Source organism: Myiozetetes cayanensis, unplaced genomic scaffold (assembly GCF_022539395.1).
Source record: "Myiozetetes cayanensis isolate MyiCay16 unplaced genomic scaffold, myiCay2020 scf3, whole genome shotgun sequence".
Lineage (NCBI taxonomy): Eukaryota > Metazoa > Chordata > Aves > Passeriformes > Tyrannidae > Myiozetetes > Myiozetetes cayanensis.
Genome location: NW_026087521.1, coordinates 48724687 through 48751785, shown reverse-complemented (window position 1 = coordinate 48751785; position 27099 = coordinate 48724687). Strand labels below are relative to the sequence as shown.

At 43.5% G+C, this 27099-nt stretch overlaps 2 protein-coding genes across 5 annotated transcripts in view; one reads left to right on the top strand and one right to left on the bottom strand.

Annotated features, from left to right (window-relative positions):
* FAM234B (family with sequence similarity 234 member B) overlaps nucleotides 1-27099 on the bottom strand; it is a 406169-nt gene that overhangs the window by 23112 nt on the left and 355958 nt on the right. The window lies entirely within an intron of this gene.
* The window catches only part of GRIN2B (glutamate ionotropic receptor NMDA type subunit 2B), a 208339-nt gene that overhangs the window by 23724 nt on the left and 157516 nt on the right, over nucleotides 1-27099 (top strand). For 3 of the 4 annotated variants that reach the window (XM_050325278.1, XM_050325279.1, XM_050325277.1), the window contains one exon: nucleotides 12175-12603. In XM_050325278.1, coding sequence (XP_050181235.1) covers nucleotides 12193-12603 — 411 coding nt within the window. In that variant the 5' untranslated portion in view covers nucleotides 12175-12192. Of the gene's footprint in view, nucleotides 1-12162; nucleotides 12604-27099 lie in introns of those variants that run through there. The other variant, XM_050325276.1, reaches the window with a different exon arrangement.

The window sequence follows — 27099 nt, the reverse complement described above, 5'->3', positions numbered from 1 at the left end:
AGCTGTCCTTGGTCAATAAAAAATCCCCCAAAGCAGAGCAGTTGCTCTCTGTAAACTTGTCAGTGACAACAAATACCCTGTGGCTGCCAGAACCCAGGTCTCACTCAGGTGCTCATTAGGCACAGTGGATCACGGGATCCAACAGGATCACAAGGTTACAGGCTGCAAGCAGTTTTTCCAAGCCGGGGGCCACCTTCAGAGGCAGAAACTTCTTTTCGGTCTGAACCTAACGACAAAATTCCCTCCCTCTCTCTGCAAATACTGAGATACTGCAAGTTTAGAGGTACCAATAAGAGGGAACTAATTAACTGTGGTGTGTTTAACCTGGAAAAGAGAAGGCTTAGGGGAGACCTGATCACTCTCTACAACTACCTGAAAAGAGGTTGTAGCCAGGTGGGGGTTGATCTCTTCTCCCCAGCAGCTATCAGTAAGACAAGAGGGCATGGTCTTAAGCTCTGCCAGGGGAGGTTTAGGCTAGATATTAGGAAGAAATTCTTTACAGAAATGGTAATCAGGCATTGGGATGGGCTGCCTAGGGAGGTGGTGGATTCATCATCCCTGGAGGTTTTTAAGATGAGACTGAATGTGGCACTGAGTGCCATAGTCTAGTAACCACGGCAGTGTTGGATCAAGGGTTGGACGTGATAATCTCAGAGGTCTTTTCCAACCTGGCTGATTCTATGATTCTATGAAATTGTCAGTTATTAGTTTCCTTCCTTGGCTCCTAGGGCTTCTAGGGTTTGCAGCTGTGGGCCTGGCCTGAGGCCATGGGCCCTCAGAATTACATCTGAGGACTTCTCTGTAAATCCCAGATTTCTGGCACCTCTGACACTGCAGCCCCAGCCAGGACTGTTGGGGTCTCCAGGCTCCAGGATTTTTGTTTAGAAGTGAACTAGAGCTCCCAGGACTCTTCGACCATGTTATAAAGCCTGGTGACTCTGGTCTAGCCACCTGCCCAGATCTATTTAAATCCAGGATCTGAGGGTCTCCATTTTGGAGACCCATGGCTAGATCATCTCCTATTTTGAGTTTCTGCAAGTGAATTGAAATGGGGTTGGACTTTACGTTTCCACTGTCCAAGATCTGCTGGAACTAGACCTCCTGGATCTCTGGCAGAAGGCCAGGGCAGATCTCTTGATGAAATAGGAGATTTCTACATCTACACTGAAATTACCAGGTGGGTGGGTCCTGGTGCTTAGAAGAGCTGTAGCTCCACCCCAGACACTGAAGGCTATCTGACTGCAATACCTCCCTCTCCAAAACCTCATATTGCTCTTGCCCTTCCTTACGAGCAAGGAAGCTGCTTTGGACTAAGTGGAAAACTGTCATGAGTTTAGATGGTTTTTTGAGAGTAAGCTTAACAAGCAGTTAATGACATGTTTCATCAGAAAGTAAGGATCAGCAATACTTTGCAATTTGAGTCAGTGTGGCAAAGATGATATTAAATATCAGGAATTAGCTTGGAAACTGCCAAGTATTTGTGGTATTGCAGGATTTCCTTTCTCTCTATTCCTAGCTAAACTAGGATTTATTGTCCTGAAGATCTTGGACATACAGGTTTTAATACACTCTCTTGGGATCCTGTGAGTAATGTTGTGTATGATCTCACAAGAAGACATTGCTGCCTTCGGGTAAGTGCAATGGAAAGCAATAATAATAATCTTAGCTCCTGTAGCTTCTATCGCTTCAGAGTGAAAAGTACTTTAAATACCATAAATAATTAAACATTCTAACTCTATGAAACAGAGAAGATGCATCTCTACCTTTCTGATGAAGAGAATAAGGCAAAGGATGAGAAGTAAAGCAATGGTGTTTACACTTTCAGAAAATGCTTATTGATTTTAAATGGTGATATGAGGGATTAGAACAAGACTTCACTGATTGTGGCTCGTTCTCTCCATGCTTTCAAGATTTAGAACCAGATACTGAACAGTGTGAATACAAGTGAGCTAAGATGTACCAAGGCTGGACCAAAAATATGACAGTGCTTAGAGTGAGGAATGGAGCCGTGAAGGACAAAAAATGGATTAGAGGTAAATGATGGATGGAGAAAGCTGAGAAATGTAGTAGAGTAAGACATATAGTTGTAGCTTGAAGGAATTTGATGGGGAATACTGAAATTCCAGATTTTCTTTTATACTAAACCCTCTTATGCTCTTTTAAAAGTGTAAACTGGTCTTAAAGCATAAGTAACTCATGGCTACACTTTGTCCATAGTATTGATTTTTATTTACTGGTAGTCAGTATTGTGACAATTGTCTGTTTCTGGTTATGTTCTCTCTTACTCTTGCTACTAATGCTTTTTTTCCTGCTGCAGATGCAAGCTATAGTGACTTTTGTGTAAATGAGATGTGGCCCAAGGGGTCTGAGCTGCACCCTGAGGAAGCCAGTGACTGAGCTGAGCTGGGAGGTGAAGTAGGCTGGTACCTTCTTGTATGCATTGGCTGGCACAAGGAGGAATGAATAGCTAAGTGAGCTACTGGGAACGGTGGCTGAACTGGCCAGCATCAATGAATGTGAGAGGCTGGAGAAAACTGAAAGCAGAGAAGAAAATGCATGGAATTGGCATTCAGCTGAGCCAAACAATCTGTTTGCTTGAACTGGATTGGGCCTTCCCATCCCTGTCCCTGAAGCATCAACAGCTATGGTCCAGACACAGCTTTGCCTGTGTATCTTTCTGTCATTGCAGCTCTGTAAATATGATCGAGTGCTGAGCAGAGGGAGAGGTCAGTGGTTACTGGGCTGAGTCCCTCCAACTGGGAGAGCTTTCTGGACACTATTGATTGAAGGTCTTAGTAAGACGAATTGGCCCTGACCTGTCATACAATTGCAGGCACAGCATGGTCTGGTGCACAGCACTAATGTACTGTGAAAGCATATTGTATCCAGCTGCTTGATGACTGGTACCTTACTGGTCATTGAACTCTGGGAGAGAAAGTTAGGGACAGGGAAGAGTGTTTGGTGGGAAGAAGAAAGAGGGAAGGAGGAGAAGAATGAGACCATCAAAAAAAATTTACAGTTGTCAATTTTCCCTTTATCCTGGCTTCAGTATTTTTTTGTAAGGATCAAGTTTTTCTAAAGGGATAAGTGTTTTTTTGAATGCTTCTGGGTTGGGAGTGTAGAGATCCAAACATCTTGAATTGGCACTCTTATAGGCGTTACACATTTAGTTTCCCTTTTTAATTCTCCTGGGTAGATTTAGTTTTGTTTTTCAGTAAATAATGATAACAGGAACATACAAGTCCTTTACCAAGGATGAGAGTGAGAAAAATGGAGGGATCAAGGGTCAGGAAGTTACAAGGAAGGAGACTCAAACCAAAATTTTCTGGGAAGTCATCCATCATTTTTAGTGGCCTGACCTGAACCTGCTTGTGACCCCTCTTGGCTTCAATGGCTATGTCTGCTTCTTTCCCCATGCTAAAACCATACCTTGGTCTCTTTCACTTCCAGATTAGTTCCCTGTCTCGTTTCATGAGCAAGGCTGGTGTTGTCACAGGGTCCCTTGGTGACTAAACCTCATTTTCCAAAATGCTACATACCGCTGGAAATCAAGAGGCCATGAGGGCAGTTTGTGAAACATGGCCCATCAGTGTCTGGAGCACTGCAGCTTTGTCCTGGACCAGCTCACAGGATACATCTCCCTGCTGCCTCTGCTTAGTGACTCTTTCATCCTCATCACATCTTGCCGTTTCAGGCATTGAGACACCTTCTCTGTCATTTCTGCTGTCTGTAACAACGTTATGAGAGTATGATCAGACCTGGTGAACTCTGGCACTCTGCTTTAGAGCTGCTTAAAAGTTGCTGTAGCAATGCCATGATGAGCAGAGGCGGTGCATATTTTCTCCTAGCTTGTCCTTGTTGCATGGGTTCCAAGACTGAAATGTGCACTCATGAAGATCTTCCTTAAGGGATGGGCGGTTTTATGTTTTAAAGCTGTATCCCATGTCACAGACTATATCTGAGGAGATTGGCAGCAAACTGGATGACTCTGTCCAGAGTGCATGTGTAGTTTGAGGCTGTCTCCTTCTGATTCAGATGCCCTTTTGGGGATTCTTGTAGAAGAAGAAATCACTGAATTTCAGCCTTAAAAAAAGACATACCATATTTTATTTCTGACTTACAGTATATTATCAGAAACCTTTGTGATTTGGCTTCTACAGTGTTTACACCTGGCATCCAAATAATTTAAGATTGTCTCTTGATGTGAGACTTTGAGTAACCAATGGGGATCTTGGTACTGGTGTGGAATTTGGCATCTGCCTTCAGGAGACAGTGCAAACTCTGCCTGCCTGCTCTGTGTTTTCCCTTTAAGGAAAGAATGCAGAGAACAAACAGGTACTGAGTGAGGTGCATGAGAGAGTTTGGGGAATGGGAAAATCCTTCCATCCATGGAAGCAGAAGTTCTCCATGATTTTTAAATTTTTAAATCCATTGTATCAATCTGTCAATGCACAAAATGCAGAATTGATTAAGGTTGAACAGAAAACCTCAAGTTAATACATGAAATAATAAGAAATGCCAAGGATATGCTTCTCTAAACCATCCAAATGAAGTTAAACGTGTTTCTCGTGGATATTAATAGATTGAAAGTATTTAAATCCCTAGCTTTTGAAAATTGCAGTCTTTAATATTCTCATGTTGTTAATGTGCTGTTGATTCCTGCTTGGAAGTGAAAACTGGAAGGGGAGAATTAAGAAAGGAAGGAAGGGATTGTCTCATGGATTTCCAAAGTGTTTCAGTTCTTTTTAGCAGGCAAAACCAGCGTTGCTCTGTGCAGCATTCTGCTGCCTGTTTAAACTGAGTCTTGCACTTCAGGAGGCAAAGCTGCTTTCAGCCATGCTGAAATCCCTGGGAGGGGCCTTGCACACAGCAACATGTCCCTTGATTTGGATAGTCTTGCTCTGAGCCTGGATCGAGTTCTGAGATGGGGCAGACTACAGTGGAAAGGGGAAATGGTGCACATCTTGTAAGCTTTGAACCCCGTGTTTCAAACGGAGCATGCAGAGTGACAGCTGTGGCAATCCAACCCTCCAGGTGGTGAGGATATTACAGTCTCTGGCAGGGAGGACCTGTCTCATCCCTCTAAACTTCTCTAAGCAGGATGCTGGGGGGAGGGTGAGATCCTGGCAGGGGAATGGTGGCTCCAGCCTGGCTCTGCAAGCCAGGCTTGCAGAGAGCAGTGGCCGTGCCAAGCCTCTATGCTCTGGCATTTAGAAGTTGGCACTGGGCAATGCCAGACTGACCTGCTGTCTTGCTTAATGGCTTTTGTGTGTGTGACACTGAACTCCTGCGGCTCTGCACGTGTGTGCCAGCCTGGGTAAGCAGGTCAGACTCCTTCTCTCCGTTACCCAGCCATTACCTTCATCCTCCTTGCTCATTCTCATGAGAATCCAAGGGGACTCAACTTATGAGGAGCGATAAAGACAGCTGAACTTTTGCTGCAGTAGAGGAAAGTCTGAAGGGATGATCAGATAACCACCTACAAGCATTTTCACAGTGGAAATGGTGAGTCGAGAGGGAGAAATTGTTTAGGCTGAGTGAAGGAGATACTATTAAAGTTGCAGTATAGCCGAGCAAAGGGAAAATTTAGGCTGTTTAGGGAAACATTTCTAAACGTGAGCCTTAGAGTTGTCTCCTAGCAGTGGTAATCCTATTGTTTGTGTCATTTCAGAGCAGGTAGTATGCTAAGCAGGTGCGGTAGACAGTAATCCTGAAGTGACTGAGGAAGGGCAAGACTATTAAACAGAGGATTTTAATTTTTGATTTCTATGAATCATTTGGTGTTGGGCTCAACAGAAGCTCACAGGCTGTAGCTGTGTCAGCTATCACCCGTGATATGTAAAATGTGTGGGTGGGAGGAAGTGGGAAGGACACTGGGAACTTACCCTTGGGCAAGCTTACAATAATGAGACATAGTTCTTCATCTGTTGGGAATGATATGGGACTAATTGATGATCAAAGTGGTTTTTGTACTGCCTTAAGTGCCAGGAGAAAATTGCTCTTCTCCTTTGTGTGGGGTAGAAAAGGGGAAGCATTTTTTTTACCTTATTCCTGGATACACCTGTTGGATAGACAGAGGCAAACTAGCCTCTGATGTATCTGACCCTGCCCAAGTCAGGGAGGAGTTTGTACCTGGCTTAATAAAGAAAGAACAGCTTTGAACAAAATAAATAGAGAATAGAAGTAAACATATGTGCTACTTTCCACAAATGTCTACGGAAAGAAAGCTAACTGTGAGTTAATGAGAGAGCTCCAAGGACTTTGAAGGCTTTAACTGGGGGTGTGTGATACATTTCCCAAAAGAACAAGGCTGACTTGGGAGAAGTAAGGGAAAACTGGAAACATTTTGTAAGTTAGATAGAAATGAATCTGTAGGACTTTACAGGCATGGACAAAGGTACATGTTGGAGAGGGAGGGATTGTGAAGAGAAGAAAGCAGACCTGCCCAAAAGGCATCAGAGAAATGTTTCTACCACTGTCATAGGAACATTTTTGTATCAGAATGATAACATAAGTGATGTTCAAAGCTAGTTGAAATAAACTAAACCACACCTGTTTTAATCTAAAACTACTGCAATGCCCTTGGGAGTCTGTTTACTCAGGGTCACTGTAATGAACCATTTTGATGCTGGGCTGTTGCATTCACCACTGTGTATGGCCCTTTCCATTGTCTCTAGTCTCTACTGTCTTTTGTGTTCTGAACATGTGGAGATTTTCCTGCAGCAACATTCATTCTGTTTATCAGCACCTGAAGTGTGCAGATGCTTATAAGACACATCTATCATGTCCCAGATCCATCCCCCTCTTCTTTGTGTCTGTTGACAAAATTCCTGGAACAACAAGGCTGCGAGCCAGAAGAAGATTTATGGGCACTTATGTCACCAACGTAGTAAGAAGTAATATGGGAAGCAGCAGCACAAGAGTTGTCAAGGTACAAATAGCCTGGGCTGAAGGTGTGGTAGGATAATGGTTAAAGCAGTGTTAGAAGATGAGGAATGCTTCTCCAGAGGTGTACAATATGCAGCAGAGTTATACAATATGCCACCTCTGGATTGCAGAGATGGCAGTAGCCATGAGAATGGGAGGCTCTCCTAAGCTGAAATTGGGTCCCCAAAAATCAGGGAGTTAGAGAAACGTAGGTGTAAATTGTGGTATGACTTATAGCTTTAAATCCTAGCTCTTAGGAGTCACAGTTTCTGAGGTTTCAGTCTGTCCTGCCTTTTTTTTTTTCTTTCTTTTTTTTTTTTTTTTTTTCTTTTTGCATGGGTCTTAGCTCCTGCAGTTTGCCCATAAGGTAGGTAGTAGACAAAAAGATCAAATAGTCACCAGTCTTCTGTCATTGGCAAACACAGAGATCTACCATTGGTAAACACAGAAATAGTGTTCTTCTTTGATCTGGACATACTTGTTTTTCTTTGACTGACAACCTAGTAGCACATCTAGTCAACGTTAACTTCCCTACAGCTGCTTCTAGTGCACTCACTATTCCCTGATGGGCAACAAAGCACCTTCCAGCTTTGTAGAATATTTCACAGGTGAGGTGGATTTCTTCCTACCCCCAGCAAGGCCCTGAAACATAAGAATTGCTTTTGGATTAATTGTCTGATACTTCTCAAACTGTCAGAGAAATGAAGGCAGTGTGAATTAAGATACTGTCAAATATGAACAAATACCAAAGGATATGGTAACACTGATGCTCTTCTTTCTCCGTATGGAGCCAATGTCCCTGCCAAGTTCCCTTGGCTGGTGGCTAGTGCCATTGTTCAGCCTCCTGTCCCAAGCATTGTCTTCCTCTTAATTGGGAAATCTACCTTTAAGACAGCTTTTTGTCTGGGACTGCAGACTTCCTTCCCTCTTACTGTCTTGAGCTTGGAGACAGCTCCCTAGGGGCTATTGTGCAAGGCTACCTGGGTGGCAAAATGTCAGCAGGAGGTACTAGCATCAGCACGCGATAGAACTGCCCCCCAAAATCTTGTGACCAGCCCACATTCTGCCTCTGTTTCTTTACCTGACTTGAAGAGTGCCTAGCTGTGCTGTACACTGCCTGAGTAGTAATCTGTTTACAGTTAGCCTGGTTGAATGCAAAGTGACTGGTTTGTGGACTTTCTGTATTTTGAAATATCATCCAGAAATATCTCGTAATGCTGAGCTGTATTTTGCCTGTGCAGCCTAATAATTTTCTAATAATACTTACCTTAGGTCTGATCCACATAAAAGTGCAGTGTCAAATAAGGTTCTCATGATATTTTTAAGCAATCTAACCTTTGGTCCTGGCTAAATTCCAATCTGAATAATTACTGACTACCTACATTCCTCTTGCATTTTCAATTGAGAAAGTTAGCTTTCCCTTTCCATTTTGAAAATGATTGTGTAACATTGCTCTGCCGTTAGTAGATGCTGCATTCCTCTACAGTGATGCGTATGTTTTACTGTTAAGTTAAATGAGATTGTACAGGTATAATGGTTTTACTGGCATGTTTATACCTAAATATAGATATGTCTGTAAAACCGCTTCATCTAATGGCCCTCCCATATATTATTTTCCAGGGAGTAAGAGACAACATAATAGTGTGGAGTAATGTATAAGGGATTTTACTTAGCAGTGTGGAGTTTGGGATTTGCTAAATTGTTTTGGAGTGCCAAAATCATAGAAAAGACTTCAAACACTGTTGCCCCACACCACCAGCAAGGGAAAATCCTGCTCATGTAAGATACTTTGTAATAAAATATCCCTGCCTGTTTTAATAATCATTATTGACTGGTGAAATACTGTAAAATTATTAAAGTTGCTTGAAACACAAAGGGTAAATGTCCTGTCTTACAGCTGCAGCCTTGTCAGGTGCTTATGAATTTCTTCATTCCTCTTCTTCACTGGGAACAAGAACCCACTCAGAAGGAGGTCCATGTGCTGCCTGCAGTGCTTCCTTGATTGGGTGCCTTGTACGTTTGCATTTGAACACCAGAGAAATAAATGGACAAAACTTGCTGCTGTGTATGCAGATACGTATTTTCAGAATAGTTCTGGGGTCACCTTAATCTGATAATAAGTCTGTGGTCATTCACCCTTGCCTTGCCTCTATTAGCACACATTCAAAACGGGCTTGTAGTGAGCCAGACCAGGGGAGGAAAGTGAGATGAGGTTAGTGCTGGGATGTTTGTCCCTTTCTGTAAGAGCCACCACCTGCATGTGAGCAGACATGTGCAGAGTAGCTTGTGAACAGAAGTCAGCCCCAAGGTAGGAAGGGATTGTAACACCGTAAGCACCCCTGTTGCAGTCTCTGAGCAGCTCAACTCTATGCTGTGACCCTGCTGCTGCCTTATGGGAGCTGGATGGTGGAAACCACACTCAGCCCTGGGTTGTGTGTAATTTATTGACATTCTCCTGCCTTATCACATCCCTGTGTCCCATCCTACAAGGGAGCCCAGCCTGGATCTGGTGCCTGCTATTCCCTCAGAGGGACACTGATCTATGGGACACGGACGGCCCCTGAAGCACCTGAAAGACATTATGAGCACGACAGTAGTGTTACATATGAGTGAGAGAGGGAGAGAGAGATGTCTTGGTTGGTACAACACAGGCCACCTAAGCATTGCTATGCCTGATCCAGGTGTGGGGTTAAAGATGAGGATCCAAATTGGAGATGCCAGGTTGGCTATAGAGACACAGACACCCTCCTCTTCTTCCTCGCCCTGGCTGCTGCCTGCGTATCTGGCCAAAGCTTAGGAACTGGCACTGTACAGATAACTCCATCATGTGTTGAATGGAAAAAACTGCCTGAGGGAGGGCACACTGCATGAGCTAGATACCCAACAGATCGGCACCTATGTGCTCCTCAGGATCTGGACTCTCTTATCCTGCTTGGAGGTAGATGTTTATTGGAGATTTATTGGCTTTGATGCAGGTGAAGAGAAGGGAATGGATTTCTTGGCTGCCATTTTTTCCCACTGGGAGAAGGCTGTGCTTGGGTGTGAAGGCTAACAGCTGCCATGATTGCCTGTATAGCTTCTGCATGAATGCTATCTGAGCCCTGGGTTGGAAGGCCCTGTTAAATATTCCTAGTGGGAGAGGGACTGGGAAAAACCTACACTTTCCTCCCTGGGCATCACAACTAGCCATTGCCTAATCAAGTGTAATATACTGTATGAGTCGATGCAGGAGACATATTTTAAGAGAACAAATATAGCATTAAAGTGAGTGAGCAAGAGACTGAGAGACAGAGAGTGTATAGAGTGCATTAAAGTTAATAAAGCATTGCAAGAATGGGGACTGCATTTCACTGTGAAGGAATCTAATTTAGTGACTCGTAATTGGAGGATAACAGTCATGCTGGAATGAAGTTAACTGTTCATTTTGCCAAACTCTCAAAATCTCTTGGTTCTCCTTGTGAGCATCTCTCGGAAAGTGAATCCGTCAGAGAGTTTAGAATCGATCAGTGCTTCACAGCCGCGGTCCCTTTCAGCCTTCTTAAGTGGATTTGGTTCCTCTGGTGCATATTTATTATCTGTTTTATTATCTGCTTATTTATCCGGTAATATCAATGCAGGATACATCCTCTCTGCTTAGCATGACAATGAGGGAGCAGGTGCTGAGCCTATGTGTTCTGCAGGGCAGGGCAAGATGGGGCCCGGCATGCCTTTTCCCTATGGATGGCTGGTGTCAGGTAGGGCTGTTTTGTGGACTTCCCGCCTTCACAAAGTTTTGCCAGCATTGTCGTCCTTGCTGATGTGGCTTTCTATTCATGTGATAGAGGCATGTGTAGCAGCGAACAATATGGAAGGATCCTGTTCTTGGACACCCAAGACCAGAAGTGCAGTGCAAAAAAGTGCCGGGCTAGTGTATTTATTTGAAGCATGCCTGGCTGCTGAAGAACAGAATTGTGGGCATGAGTGGCTGAGCAGGACATTTTGCCCTGGGAAAAAATCTTCTTTAGTTTGAAATGCCTGAAATTTCCTTGGGACATGAACATGGCCCAGGGTGGACATACCAAGCAGTGCTATCTCCCACATGTGGGATGTGGGGACACTGCTCTGTTGTCCACAGACCGGGGCTGGGGTTCTGATATTTACACTGCATAGGTGCTGTAAAAATTAATTTGTTAGTGTTTGTAAAGTGCCTTGAGGATGAAAAGCGCTGTGGAAATGCAAACTATAGTTAAAATGAGAGTAAATAAAGAAGGAGCTAGGAACAACCCCTCTGGGAACTGTCCTGCTCAGGCAGGGGCTGGAGAGATGACCTCATCGGGATTTTCTGTTTCCACTGTTACAAAATAAAGTGGATATGTTCAGGGAAAAGATCGATGTAACATACCTGGTTGTAGTAGCTGAGGGTGAACCATCGTAAGCTCTGTGGGTATTTCTGCTTCTGTGCAAAAATAGCAGTTATATGGGCTTGGAGGGAATGTCTTCTCTACGCTGCATTGATCCAGTTTTGGCCCCAGCCACTGGGAAATTTTGTATTCCTGGCTTTTTTTTTTTTTTTTGAGAACCCTGTACTGGTGGAAAGCATAGAGCTGACTGTACTACAGACTGGAGCTGTGCGTGTTCTGGTGGTGGTAGGAAGGTTGTATGCAATGAGTACACACATAACATGCATACATATACATCCAATGACCTTGCCCATTTGTCTCACTTTATTCTGGAGGGACTGTGATGCGAAAGTAAAAGGGAGCCCTTATCTGCCTGGTCTCCTCAGTCTCCCTGCCTATACCTCCAGCACAAGTCCAAACTGATTGCAAGCACCAGTCATTCCTTTGTGTTGAGGGTGAGCACTCAGACATGGGCTTGACATAAGCAATTAATTTCACAAAGTCAGCCGATCAGCTGTCAGAGGACAATCCTCTATCACTTTTGACTTAGGTCTCAGTGTGACATGGGACCTGAGAGATGACATGATCCCATCTTCTGCTGACAGCTGTTCTCTTAAGTGATTCCAAAGTCTGAAGTAGAGGCTGGACTGGTCTGACACTGCCTCCCTAACCCCTGCTCCTCCCAGCTTCAACAGAACCCTGAATGTAGCCAAAGGGCTAGGCATTAGACAAGAAGGATTGTTGGGAGGAGATCTAGTGGCTGAGGAAGATCAGTGGATCTGCCTTGAAGGCTGAATGCATGATTGACTTGTCAATTAATCACTTTCTTTTCCTTTCCCCATTTCCCTTTTCTTTCTTCCTCACTCAGGGAGTCGAAGAGCCGAAGATGAGGCCCAGGGTGGAGTGCTACTCTCCGAGGTTTTGGCTGGTGCTGGCAGTCCTCGCAACAACAGGGAGCGTGGCCCATGCCCAGAAAAACCACCCGAGCATTGGCATTGCAGTCATCCTGGTGGGAACCTCAGACGAAGTGGCCATCAAAGATGCCCACGAGAAAGATGACTTCCACCACCTCTCAGTGGTGCCTCGAGTGGAGCTGGTGGCCATGAATGAGACAGATCCCAAGAGCATCATCACCCGCATCTGTGACCTCATGTCAGATCGGAAGATTCAAGGGGTGGTATTTGCTGATGACACAGACCAGGAAGCCATTGCCCAGATCCTGGACTTCATCTCTGCCCAGACCCTCACTCCCATCCTGGGCATCCATGGAGGCTCCTCTATGATCATGGCAGATAAGGTAAATTTAAATGAGCTTCCTCCTATTGCAGACCTGTGGATCAAAACTTAAAACAGAAAGAAATATCTTATTCTGTGATCCTCAGGTGTTGTCTCATAGGGCCGAAGGGTTGAGGGATTAGACAGTTTCAGATTCAAAGAGAGATTAAAAGAGCTAACTGTGTGTAGCACCACTGAGAAGAGCCTATTAATCATGTGGAATTATCTGCAACAGAGAAAAAGCGAGGAGGGAAAGGAGCAGGTAGAAGAGAGTCGAAAAAGAATTGGCCCTTTTTGTTCTTCCTTAGGGAGGGTAAAGAGCCCCTGACAATTGTAATTCTTTTTAAAGGTTTTATTTTTGCCTGTGTTTTACCTTAGAAGATCCAGGGATCCTGGCCTGGGTTTTTCCTGCATGTAGCTGGAGGACATTGTGGTATTTTCAGGGACATTTAATACAGCTCTTACATCTTAATTGGAATATAATTGAATCTTTAATAAAGCCATCCTCTCTCAGAAGTGTTCATTAGCTCCCGAAGTTAAATAGATGTTGGCTAAAGCAACTAACCAGTCTGAACCAGTCCAGCTAAGTATTTCTTTTTTTCCACTGAACTACTTTATTCCTTCATATCACTGACATTGTACTGTTTTCCCAGGCCCTAGCCACTCTTCTAAGGAATTACTACTAAGGAAATACTACAACAATCAAGCCTTTCTGTACTGGTTTTGAACGGGGCAAGATGTAGAGGGAGTAGCATCTTTGACCAGCTGATAACTGTTATCTTAGTGGAGCCTCTATGAGGTGCAGGTGGAGCTGCTACAAGTCCTCCTCCTGTGAGGAAGAGGGAACCCAGCAAGTCACACCTGAGTGTGCCTTTGGCCAGGTGGTGTAGCTAACAGTGGCCTCTGGGCTACTGTGGGCCATGGAAATGTATGACAGAAGCTGGCTGTCCTTTTCCCATCAGGCTTGAAGCCAGACAGAGTCAAAGTCAAGCCTTTTATTGAGAAGAGCCTCTTGACCCATGTTTTGTGCATTCCAAAGAAGTAAGCAGGGACACAACCTGACAACCTTTTTCTTTTACAGGTTGTTTTTAAGCAAATCTGAGAGATTTAACTAGGCAGAATTGGGTCTAATTGAATGAAGAGTAGGAATTAACCTGGCCACTGTCGCTTTTCCTCAGAAACAGATCTGGTGGGATGAGAAATCCAGGCACTTTCTGTTTTATTTACCTTGCGAATAAATAATTCAGTGCAGGCTATTGGAGGTGATAACAAATTGTTTTCTCACTCTTTGACCAACTCTTCAGTTGCCGAATAACATACAGTTAATATGCAGTTGTTTTCTCGTATCAGCCTTTGAAATGAAATAGTCACTGAATAAAATAATCATGGGCCTTTTTTACTCTCTCTCCTTGAATAGTTGCACATGTGCTAAAGTCACGCAGCCACATTCCACCCACAGTAAAGCTTTTTTGCCTCGGAGGACAGTCAGACAGCAATGCTGCATCTTGATGCTCTCCTGCCTGCTGCATTGCATGGTTATCAATGTCTGTGCAAAAGAGGGTCTGAAGCATTGCTTGAGTGCTGCATTTCACACTTATGGTGACATTTTACATCCTCTTTGAAAAAGCATAAGACTTACTGACACAAGACCTCCTAGGCACTGGGAAAAGGTCCTTGTGACTTTGAACGTGGCAGGCAAAATTCTGATCTCAGATTCCCGCAGTGTAAATCCAGCATAACTCCATTGCCTTTGGCAGGATTAGATCAAATTTACCCTGCTGTAATTCAAAGAGAAATCTGACCTATTGAACTTTGAAAAGATTTGTCTTTCTACCTGTCTCTGGTCTCTCCTTGGGAAGGCAGCATCTCCTGCCACTGCCCTCTGTACCCCACTGGCTTGCTGCATTCTGGCAGGCACGCAGCCCAGAGGGAGCTCGAAGGTGGAAGCCTTCTGAATGGAGATTTCTGTTTTATCAAGCTTCCCCTCTTTTTTTTTTTTTAGTTTTGAAGACAGGAGAAGCAGGTTATGTACAAAGATCTGCAGTTTTAGGAAAGGCCAAGGTTTCTTTTAAACATAATTTGAAAAGGCTGACCTTTACAGCTTCTGATCCGCAGGTGTGTAATCTTTAATGGATAATATTTATTTGATGAATTGAATTAAAATGTGGTAGAGAGTAAATACACAGAAATTCAGCTAAAAATACTGAAGTCAACCTACTAAGTTCTTAAGCAATCCATTTTCCACAGAGGGCCTTGACAGAGGCTTTGGTTTTAGTGACTCTTAGTCATATTCTTTGCAGATGAGTTGTGTGGCTGAGGTTTGATCCTGCAAGCATGGATTGCTTCTTTCAGCATCCCCTCAACGCCCACAGCAGTCAGCTGTGATTGAACTTGCTCAGCATTTCACAGGTTCAGATCTGCACTTACAGCTTCGTTATGCTCCCTGAGTGTTTGTGATCAGTAGCGCCAATGCAAACCTAAAAAACGCTACAAACCACTAATGTCTTGGTGTGACAGATAAGCCACTCTTCTCTAGAGGTTAATGCAAAAAAACTCCTCAGTCAAACCACCTTTCCCAGAGTAGTATGTGAGATTCTGTTTCACCTTCAATGAGGGTTTAGTAAGTGTGCCTGCAAGGAAATTTGGGTCATGTAAAAAAGGGTTTGTAATGTACCCTGCAACTGGTAAATTGAGACACAAAAGAGCAGGGAAAAGAAAAAAAGAAAAAAAAAAGAGGATTTCAAGCCTGAATTTTATTTTCTCTTGTATATAAACCCAGAAATATTGTATAATGTGCACCATAACCTGGCCTTATCTCAGTTAACATACCTCTGGAAGTTTGCTACCCACCAGCTAGAGGTCTAGGTATCAGTGGTGAAGGAGGCACCACCTGAGGACAATTCACCCCACCCACCTCGGGGTGCATTGAAATGCTCGTGGGACAGTCCTGTGTCTCCCCACTGTTTACTGAAGAAGGCTGTACCTCAACTTTTTTCGTGATGCCTCAAGTTAAATGCCATGAATCCTGCTCTAGGTGTAACATAACAGGTGCAGGTATGTTACTGAAAGTGTAACATCTAGTTTCCCTGATTCTTTTGGTTCACACTCACATTCTTTAATATTGCATTTGATTACATTTTGGAGATAATGTTTATGTATTTTTGTTTTCCCCATATTTTGCCTTTTTTCTCTGAAAAATAGGTATAGAGCTATTTGCATATGTTTTTGCTGTTTTACTCAGTGTTCATGTCTTTAATTCCACCTGCTTAGCTGTTACAGAGTGTTACATTTAATTTCTGCCTAATTTGGCATAAGAAGAAAATGACCAGATGATCTGTGTGCACACTGTGATCTGGGTTCAGTTCCAGGAAAATGGTGAAGTACAGACACATGATGTGCCTCACTCGAGCTCTGGAGAGACCACTTTGCCGAGTGAGAGTTGTGTCACAGCCAGTTAAGTTCCTTTAGTCCCTGATAAGAATGTCAGCAGTGATGCCTAACAGTGTGAACTGTAGCAGTCATTTTGTGGGGACTGGGTGGTCTAGGAGTGATGGCTGAGGGGATCCAATAGCCCCCCATTAGTTCCTCTCAGAGGAGCAGGGCCTGTAGCTCTGGGGCAAGATAGAAGAGTGCTCATGCTGTTTTGGCCCTGTAAGGAAGCACCTCTTCCTTGTTTTGGTGCTGACACCTTGAAAAGCATTAGGGTGATAGCATCATCTCACCTGGACCTGTGATAAGAAAGGGAAGAGCACTGATCACTGATGATCTGTTTTTAATCCAAAATAGATGAAATGGAGAGGAGAGAAATGTGCACCAGTACCAATACTGGGTTTTTGTGGTCGAAAAACTTTGCTTGTGGGAGCTTGCTGGTCTCTTCAGTTTGCCTGATGTTGCTACAATGACATTACTTTTTTATTACCTGATTTTAAGCATTAGTTTGTATTGTCCGGAGGACTGCGATGCACTTCTGACCAGTGAGCGTATTTTCACCCATTCCAGTGTTTAAAATAATGTCTTTTTTCTCCCCAGTTGTTTTGACAGCAAAAATTCCATTGTATGAGGATGCTCTATGTTAGGAAGCTGATGGTGAAAGTAAACCTTCAAGGCTGCAAACCAAATTTCAGTTCAGATATCACACAAACCAATGTCTTGTGTTTGCAGTCCTGAGACTGGCAATCTGGACTAGGCTTTTTTTCACTATATTTTCAATATTACCTAAAATCACTTCTGCCCAGAACTAGGAGGTAAAGGAGCAGTTGTCCCCCCCCCAAAAAAAAAGAGAAATAACATTAACAAATGTACATTTATAGGTATCTCAAGAGAAGTGTGAATTGTTATTCAGATTTAGAAAACTTTCTGTGTTGGAAAGGTTTAGCTTCTTGCCTGAAAAATGACCATGCCGTTTGGCTGACTGATCCATTTTGGAATGATAGACTATTTATTTGTTTTAAAATAACAGGAAAAGTCAACTTGGTGATAATGAATGCAGATAAGGTAAGAGCAGAAAATGCCTTGGGTTCTCTTATAGCACAGCTGGTGACCATCATTTCTGCTGGAACTGTGCCTCACTGTTTCTCCACAGTCATAATATTTCACCAAAGCTTCTTGTTCTGTGAAACTTTATAGTAACACAGGGGTGCACAGGCAGCACAGGAAAAATACTGGAAGAAGAGGATGGTTATGTTTTCCCAGGTGAAAATCATTCTTCTCTGTCTCTCCATCCCTTGCTGTTTTCTCCAGGGCTTGCCCACACAGGGATACATGCACTATGCATCAGCATACTGATGGTAATAAAATGGTAGGAAAGAATGATCTGTTAAGCTGGGCTGTGCCAGTAATAAAATTTGTATAAAAGGTGCATGAAACTAACCTGAAATCTAAAATCTGATCTGTTCTAGGCCAGATTCTCCTTCCTGGTTTTCCACACAGCGTGGAGCTGACTTTTCTGTTATTCCCTCCACTACCTTCTTCCTTTTTCCTGTTTATACCAAAGCTATAATGTTTTCTCTGCCTTTTCATCCCCAATTCATAAATCCCTCTCCCCTTTGTTTTTCTTTTCTGTAAGGCTTCTAAGATATGTTTCTCTCTCTTTCAATGCTGAAGGTTGCCGTGATTGCTCCATGCTTGGGCCATGCTGCTGCAGCAGTGATTTCCTTGGTATTTTGTTGGGGAGCAAGTCCAGACTTGGACAATAGGTGTAAAGGACCAGGGCAAAAGAGTAGCTGTCGGTCAGTGTGCAGCAAAGTGATGCTGCAGATAGAGGGAAGCCAAAATTAGTTGGATAAGATGAGCACCTAGATACGCGCTGAAACCAGGACAAAGTCAAAGACACTGGGACAGTGCTGCTAAAAGCAGAACATCTGTAATTAAAAGGAAAGCACTTTTACTCTCAGGTTTCCAAAGGTTAAATAATAGGCATGCATGGGGAATGCAAACCTCATTTTTTGGATGTAAATTTGTTTCATTTCCATTAGGGATGACATCTGAAATTTTTTGAGCCCTTGTGTGAAGGAAATTCAGTTTAAAAAAAAAAGATAAAGTTCCCTTTGAACAGATTATATGAACTGAAGTAAAATAAATTCCAAACAAAATGTTGCTTAGAAGGGAGAAGACACATTTTGATCTGCAGACACTGAAAGATTTCTTTCCCTTTTTTCCCTCCAGACAAATTTATATGCAGTTCCTGTAAGTTCACAAAGCATTTTCATTTCTCTGAAACTGCATTTGATGATAGTAATAGTTTAAATGTTTCTTAAACTAATCTAGTAATAAACAAAGACGAGTGTGATGTTAAAAAATAAAATAAGAAGAAATCGGCAGTTTCCCTTCAAGCTTTTAATAATTTTTTTTGAGAACATGATTAATACACTTCTTTTGCTTTTGGTACTCACTTTCCTTTTCTGCCAAATGAAAGCTCTTTGTAGCTCACAAATAATGAACTAAGTATCACGTATCCTCAAATTATGAACCTGCTGCAAAAGTTGGGGAGGGAGAATAAAAGGTAGGTCACAAAGATATGGACAACCAAAAGTCAGTATTGTATGCCAATGTTGTTTTTCCCTTGAGTATACACATGTAATAAGAAGCCTCACGAGTCTGTAACTTACGGTTACATCTGTGTCTAACCTACCCATACAAAATGACGTGGGTTTTTTCATGTAAAGAATGGGAATATAGGTAGCATATTTTTTGTGAAGTTTAACACCTGAGAATTTCCATAGAATAATTTTTATTACTTTAGAAAGAAATTACAGCATTTAAAATCCCCCAGGTATTAGGAAACCTGGAAATGAACTTTTAAGAGCTTTAACCTCTCCCTAGGGCCATTAAATCCTTCAATGTTAACTCTCATTTTCTAAACAAGAGCTCAAGTACTCTCATCAGTATTATTTAAATGAAAAAATGACTTTTTAAAGAAATGTATAATTTCTTTTATTAATTATCCTATTGAAATAGTCTGGATTTTTTGTTTTGTGCCTTTTTTTTGTTGCTGGTTTTTTTTGTGTGTGTGTTGTTTGTTTGTTTGTTTAAATTTTTAAAGCTTCCCTCTATTTTATCTTCAATTTTCTTGGGAGGAACTCCATTTCAAGGTCTTCACTTTTTCTAGGGTATTCTTTTTAAGAGTCTCAGGAAAAAATGTGGAGTTTGATTCCTTTCTTTTTATTTTATCACTTAGAAGCAATAAGAAAGCACCTCTAAAACACCCAACAAAACAAACAAATCAAAAGTCTTATGTAAATGTAACTTTCCATTAAATATCCACATCACTTTTCCCCCTCTAATAATTTTAGTGGACACACTTCATATCTGCCCTGAACCTTGTACACCTGATACTTGGAGATGTCATCTGAGCTCGAGCTTCTTCCCACAGAATTGGGAAGAAGAAAACCTGGGGTGCCCTGGTGAGACTCATACCCTGCTAAGGTGCCCTGGGACGCTTTTGGGTAGAGGCAGTGCTGAAGGAGAAGTTGGCTTCATGGAGGTGCCTTCCCTTAGCAGCAGTTGTCTCAGACAAGAAATGTTAAGCAAAACTGAAGTCTGATTCCCTTACATCAGCCTTTTGCAGCTATTTATAAACTGTTTTGTTTTGGGTCATAGGATTCTTCTTCCTATGTACAGAGTGTTAGTTTTCTTTTGTTGTTATAGTGATGTTTTCTTTTGAGGGACAGAAGACCTTTCCTTCCCTAGCTCTGCACGCAACTGCTGCAACCTACCTGAGGTAAAGAGAAGCTGAATTAACCTTATTACTACTATTGTTTAAAGGTGGTGTTGCCATTCTTTCCTTGAAATAGAACTATTGAAGTGAGGAAAATGTTGATTTCCACCCAGCTTGGATCTGGCAAGTAATAGGGCTTCTGGGAAAAAGTTCTTTCTTGCTAGATTTCTGACCTTGATTTTTACACTAATGATGTTTAGTTAGATCTCCAAATCTGTAAGCACTTACCTAAAGAAAATCTGGAAGCTTGATGAGATCTGACCCATAGTTATTTATAATTACTATTACAACCCCTTTCTTCAAAACAAAAATCCCAACACAAAAGTCTTAAATCAATTTGTGCCATCCCCAACTGGACAAGGAGATTAATTTCTTCAATCTGGACAGGCAGTCCTTTATTACAACCCCAAGCAGTTACTTGTCTCACAAAATCTAAATTAATTACACTCAAATTTGTCCCTACCCTAAACTGGCCTCAAAACGAAATTGAAAACACGGAGTGTGAAATTGCCCGATGCTGCTGCTTTAGATCCGCATGTCATTCCCCAGTAACCGCAGGACAGAGAGAACCAATTCTTTCCAGGGAATCTCTTATTCTCTTTGCCTTTTATTTGCCTCATTAACCAAGTTTGGAGGGGATGGATTATGAGGGAAGTTAAAGGAAGTACATACAGGCTGGAAAAAACAGGGTACAGAAAAAGACATAATTGTAGTCTGTGACTGTTAAGGGTCTGGAGGAGCCAATATATGAAGAAAGAGTGTAAAAGCTGTATGTGTGCATTGTAAATGGACTGAACAACGAGTCAGGGTATCATTTATATACTCAATGAATAGAAGTAGACTAAGATTAGAGAAAAAATGGTAGTAGCAGTAGGAATGACAGGATAAAGTTAAGGAAATATATTAAATGATGTAATATGATACATTAAATGATAATATTAAACGATATATATGTGTATCAAGAGGGGGGGAATGAAAAAAAAAAGAAACAAATAAGTTCTGAGAGTAAGGGGAAAAAAATGTCCTAAAGGCTCTGTTGAGGCAGTTTTTCTCTGTGCTTTGGCAATAGCTTCTAGCTGTATATCTGTGAAATTCCCAATGATAACGATAAATGTATGTTTCAGAGAAAGGGGAAAGAAGGAATGAAGGACATGGAGAGTCTAAGGGTGGCCAGGTAAAAAAGTAAAAAAGCAGGCACACACAGTGAGCAGGACTGATCTAAAGGGTGCCAACAAAATGTAGCAGTCCTGATAAATCCGAGTCTTCACTGCAGCTCTGCTGTAAAACATGACTTTAAGGCAGTTGCTCTACAACAATTTGCCCTTTGCAAGAAGACCATAATAATGTTTTTTGAGCTCTAAAAAAGGCAAAGGCTACCTAATTGCTAGGGAGCAATTAATGCATTTTTCTAGCTGAAGTAAATACAATGCTTGATATGAAAATCTGAATTCTGGGAGAAGCCTTAACCCCTGTTAGAGGTAGTGGCTCAATAGCTGCAGCATGCTGGAGAACTCATTTTATGCAGGGCTGATAGTACCCTCTATTGTAAGCTTGCCCATCATTCCCCATTATAAGATCTCTTGGGGGTTTCCTGTAGTTTTGCCAGACTATGACTGTTTGAGTAAAATTTCCTATGCCAGGTGTATGCCTCAAGCTGATTGATTTATTTTGCTATTTATTTGGAAAATAAAATATCTCTCTGAAAATGTGGCACAGAAAGATACACGATTTATCTGTGTTGCAAGTGCTGGCACGTTTTCCTCCAAAGGTTCTGCCTGACGATCATAGGTTCTCAGAATAAGGACGCAGGTCTGGAGAGGGGGTATCTTGTCAGGAAGGGCTCGTAACCAGAGATGTTCTTTTGCTACCACTGCATAGGCTACCCCAAGTTTGGCCCTGTTATAATCATGGGAAACTGCGGATATGCCTGGTGTCTTTTTAGATGTTTGCCACGTATCTCGAAGAGAACTTGTCTTTGAAAACTCTGCATCAGAACTGCTTCTGGCCCTGGGGGCTGCACGGGCCATGCTGGAGCTGGAGCTCTCCTGTGGGGTTCTGGTGGGATCCAGCCAGGAGAAATGTGCTGTGCACCAGGGAATCTGGGCTGGAATTCAGGTGAGGTGGGGGACACCCGGGGCATAAGAGGAGCCAGTGCAGAGAGTGAGCATCTGGAAGAGATCCTGAAACAAGAAGATGGGCAGAGGGCCTGGATAAAGGTTGGAAGCAGGAGCTGGGGAATAGGAAAAGGCAGAGAGGGAGAGGAAAGAGGAGATGTGCCTGCTCAGGTGATGCTGCCTGCCCAGGTGATGCTTCCTGGCTCACCCCAGGAAGCAGGGGGTGGCAGAACTGCTGAGCAAATGAGATCAAGGATGTGAAATAGGAGTGAAAAACCTGTCAGGTAGAAACTGAATGAGAACAGAATAGTGGGATTGGGCAACGATGCTTTCCCTGTGTGTGCTGGTTCCCTCCAGTGGGGCAGAAACATTTCTTCACCACTCTGCCCTGAACCACAAAGGAAGCCAGAAATGGGTCTTGGGGTGTGACTGATGACTGTGGGGGGGACTGGGACTGGCATCAGTTCTCCCTGCAGGGGAAAGGCCAGCAGGTCTTCTAAAGTCTGCCTGGGGCTGGCTTGGCTGTGCAGCCCCCCAGCCAGCACACCCTGTTTCACAGCCCCAGGCTTGATGGGAAGAGGGAGAAGCTCCTTGGAGGAGGGAGGCAGCTCCCCAGAGTCTCCACCTGCTGCCTGTCTTGGGGCTGGTATGGTCACTGTCAGGACTCTGTGGTGGAGGGGATAGGCTGAAGCTGTTAGGAGGATGCTGCATGATGGAGCTGCTGGCTCCTCCACGTGTGAACTCCTTTGTCATGGGTCCCTCTTGGGCTCTGGCTCTGGCACTTGTTTTCTGCAGATGCAGAGCTGTGTCCTTGCCCCCCTGGCTTTTTAGCAGCAGTCTGGAGGTGTGAGATGAAGAGCCAAAGGCCCTGCCACCAGGCCGCCAGCCTTTCTGGGTCTCACATCATGCTCAGTACCTGCCACCCTTCCCCTCCTCTCCCTTCTCCCACTTCTCTTCCTCTCACCCTCTTCTGTCTGTCACTCTACCCATTTCTTAATTATTGTTTGCACTGTGCTTTGAAAATGCAGTGTGCTGTATAAATGTTAAGTGGTATTATTATTGTTATTATTATTATTATTCTCCTTTTTCATTTGCATCCCTCACTTTCTCTTCTCTTGCTTTTGTGGCTTACAGAGAGAATGTGTGGGCTTACATTATTTATAGCTGTGTGAGAGTAATTACAGAAATAATTTAATTACTCAGTTAATACTGTTCTCGACATCACCAGCTTGACAAGCTAGTGATCTCTCACCACAGCACATGCACACTAGTGTTGTCCACATCATGGATGAGTGGGTAAGGGGAGGCAGAGCTTGGGGAAAGATCTGTGACAGCCCTGCACATCACTGGTTACTCCCCTTGGGCCAAGGGATGAGGCTGCTGAGCCTGCAGGGGCCTGGCCAGAGGCAGTGTGTGGTATGACCTCAGCTAGGGCAGAGCTGCCCCCAAGGAAGTGGTGTGCAGTGATGGTTCATGGCTCCCAACTGACAGGGGCTACCTCCAACACAAACCTGCCTGAGCTGAAGTTTCAATATTTGGTGAGCTGCATTAACCAGCTTTTCACATTTATCAAAGGTTGCAGATATGGCAGGGTTTTATTGTCTTAACTTTTATTTAAGCCTATGAGGTCATAGGATAGGGTTCACACACTCTGCATGGGGTTTGAGTGTGAGGCAAAATCACTATCATCAGAAATACTCTTTCTTGCAAGTGGCCACATGTAGCTCTGACCCTCTTGTAATGAATGAGTTTTCCCTCTGAAGAGGATAGATTCCTCTTGCTGAGACTCCACCCGTTGGAAATGCAGTGTTTCTATCCTTTCCAGTTCACAAAGATTTGAGGGTAGCAGGAAATGTCCTGTTTCTGGTGCAGTATGGAAGGAGTTTACGTGAGGAGAGTATGCGCTTTCCTTCAGGGGATGCAGTGAGCAGACAGTTATCAATACCTTTTGGTTATCTACCAGAGACCATTGAAAAAAACCCCACAAATCACCCTAGTGACCTCTGGAGAAACATAAGAATCACAAAACATTTTGAGTTGGAAGGGACCCGCAAGGGTCATTAAGTCCAATTCTTAAGTGAATGGCCCATACAGGGATCAAACCCATGACCTTGGGTTTATAAGCACCATGCTCTAACCAACTGAGCTGCGGGAAAGGATTCTTTTCTGATAGTTAAAGAGGAGAGGGTCAATGGATTCTTAACAGAGGACATGGTTGTTTGGGAAGTGGAGAGAGAGGCTCTTGTTGGATAATGGTGCATTTGTCAGATAAGGGTGTATGTAGAGAGCATCTCTCAGAAGTGCCTGCTTTCCATGTCTACAAATTGCCTGGTTCTATTTGGGCTCCTTCATGGCCTGGGCTGTGGGCCAGGTTCAGACTGTTCCTCGACATGGCAGGGCTGGTAGGCGGCAGGAGAATTGGGAACAGGTGGCATCGAGGCTGGTGGAGTGGAGCGCCTTTTCCATGCAGCACTGCCTGCCAAGCTGCCAGGCACAGGACACCTGGTATCTGAATGGGCTCTGCCCACCTCTCAGGAAGCAATGCAATCAAAGAAGTAGGCTAAAGTGTTTTTGAGTGTTAACAGTGAATATAGGTCCCTTTTTTTTTGACGACATCCAAGATGAGACAGGTTAAGACAGCCTTAATTTGAAAAAATGCTGGGCATCTCCATCTCTTGAAAGTTGAACCTTTCATGTTGTATTTCAGAATGGACACTCAAGAGTCCCTCATTGCTTTTGCAAATACACACTGGAGGCTTTTATTTATTTTTTTTCCCATCTGACACACTTCAAAATGAATTTTATGACCTAACATTGGAACAGCTTGTTGAGAAGACAGTGAGTAGAAGGGCAATGGAACAAGTAATTTTGTCAGCTCCCAAATGAATGAATCCTGTTTTCACTGGGTTCACATCTCACGGTTAATTGACTCTTTAACTGAATTATATACCAAGACTGTAATGTGAGCTCTGTCCATAGTAGACACCAGAGAGTCCACAGAGATAAGAACTTGAGCTGGGTGAAGAGATTTCAGAAGAGCTGGACCCATGCTTCCACCAGTGGTGAGGACTAGTGTCGTTAAAAGGGTCTCATTTCTTCACCTACTTTCCTATATCCAGTAGAAGATGTCTAGTCCAAGTAAGTGTGTGTACCCACACTTCAGTTTTTCAGGAGCTGTCTACACCTCCTCCCTACAATAATACCATTCCCCCTAGATCTCCTATTGCTTTTCTCAGTTTCCTCTGTGTCTTTTATACTCACTGGCTGGCATGGTACATGAGAGAGACGTACATGGTGCCCCTGGGTATCTGTGCATAGGGGCTGTCCACCACAGGCATGCTGCCAGGTCAGGATGAAGTTTATTTGATTGCCTAGTGAGTTCTCGACTGTGAGCGGGTGAATCATACACACTGCTGTGGGGCCAGACAAAGGTTTTGGGACTGCATGCAGTTGCAGGCTGTATTTTTGTACAGCACTGCAAGAATTTAATTCTCTTTGAGTCCTCTGCCCCTCTGTCAAATCAGGTGGAAATTGGCCGCAGGTTCAAGAGTTACTGGGAAGCCTGACTCACCTATGCACAAACACAAATGCATCAGGTTTGCAAGAGCCTCATTTCCTAAAATAAAACCACAAGCTAAAAACGCACACAGAAGGTGGGCACAGCCCTGCGTCGGAGTGTCTCGGGAGCTGTGATTTCGGCACAAGTGACCCATGTACAGTGTGTCCCAAACATGCTTGCAGCTTGCTCGCCCTCTCTGTCGTGCGCTCCCACAGTGACTCACCGTGATTCACCTCAGCACGGCCCCGCTCCATGGCGTGCACGGGCGAGCGTGCAACGTGAGCGGCGCTGTCTCTTGGGGTTGGACATTTGGTTCACACTTGTAACTCGGCGCACATGTGTGTGCACTGTGACTCACGCCACCACGCTGCAGTGGCTTGGATCGCAGCAGCGAATGAGACATAGTCATGAACAGGCACTGGCTCAGTGTCACATGCTCCTATCGGTTAGCTTTTGAAGGGAAAGATGGCGCAAGGCTTGGGGATTTTAATATTTCTATCCAAAGACAGACCTCTTGAGAAAGGAAATTAGCCTGATGACAGCAGCAGTAATTGGATTATTCTGTTAGTATCCTCTGTGGAAGACGAAGACATGTGCCTTTAACTATATTTTCAACGCAGACTTAAAAATTGCACTTAAAATATGAATTAGGCCTTGTTTTTCTGACAAACAGACATCTTTTTTCTGCCCCACTTTTTTATACCTTTTGACTGGCTGAGCTTTCTGCCTAGCCTTATTCTTAGCCTTCTGCCAAGGCTACAGCAAACTGTGGTGGTTTGAGTTCCTTCAGCTGGTGCTGAAGGAGATCAGGGCATACTCTAATCATGAGGTGCCTTGGGTGGGCTGAGAGGAGACAACCTGAAGGTGAAAATAAGGGAAGATATATCCCTTAGTCTAAAGGAGGGGTTGTGCTGAAAGGGCTGAAGTCCTGGGAAGGGGAGAGCTGGGAAGCTCTGAAAGATGCAGTGAGGTGAAATGCGAGGCAAGGAAGTACACAGCAAACTCTGGATATATCTCTGAGCAATTAGTCCCCCATGGCTCTATGGGCTAATCTCTGCAGTTGCAGTCTGACCATGGAAGTAATCTCTAATGAGACTGACAAAGTTTTGGAGTGTGTACATGTCTGCAGGGGACAACACTACTGAAGCAGAGGGAGATAAGGAGGAACCGAACAGAGGATAAACCAGCTGGCCTTCTCTTTCTGTTAGTTTTGGTCATCTGACAGACTCCCCAAACTCATGTGGCCTGTCTCTATTTCGTTGTGTAAGTCTATGATTATCTTTTGGTAAACTTTTAATTACTGTGAAACTGTGAGGTGAGTTTTGATGGGTTTTGGGCATATCCAAATGTTTGATACAGCCATTACCTGGCCAGAGATGTAATTTTTTTTGCTAGTCAGTTGGTTCCTTAATTTGGATTTAATAAGTCACTTTGTGCTCCATTAATTAGATCTTCATGCAAAATGTGTAATGCCAAAGTGTGCTCGCCTGCAGATGGTGGAACAGCTTCATTTAGGGAATGGCTGGAAACCTCACCAGGCTGTGCTGGTGCCCATGGTCCATTCTCCCCCAATGAGCCATGCTGTCATTAACCTTTGCTGTCTCCCTGTCCTGCTGCGAGACCACAGGG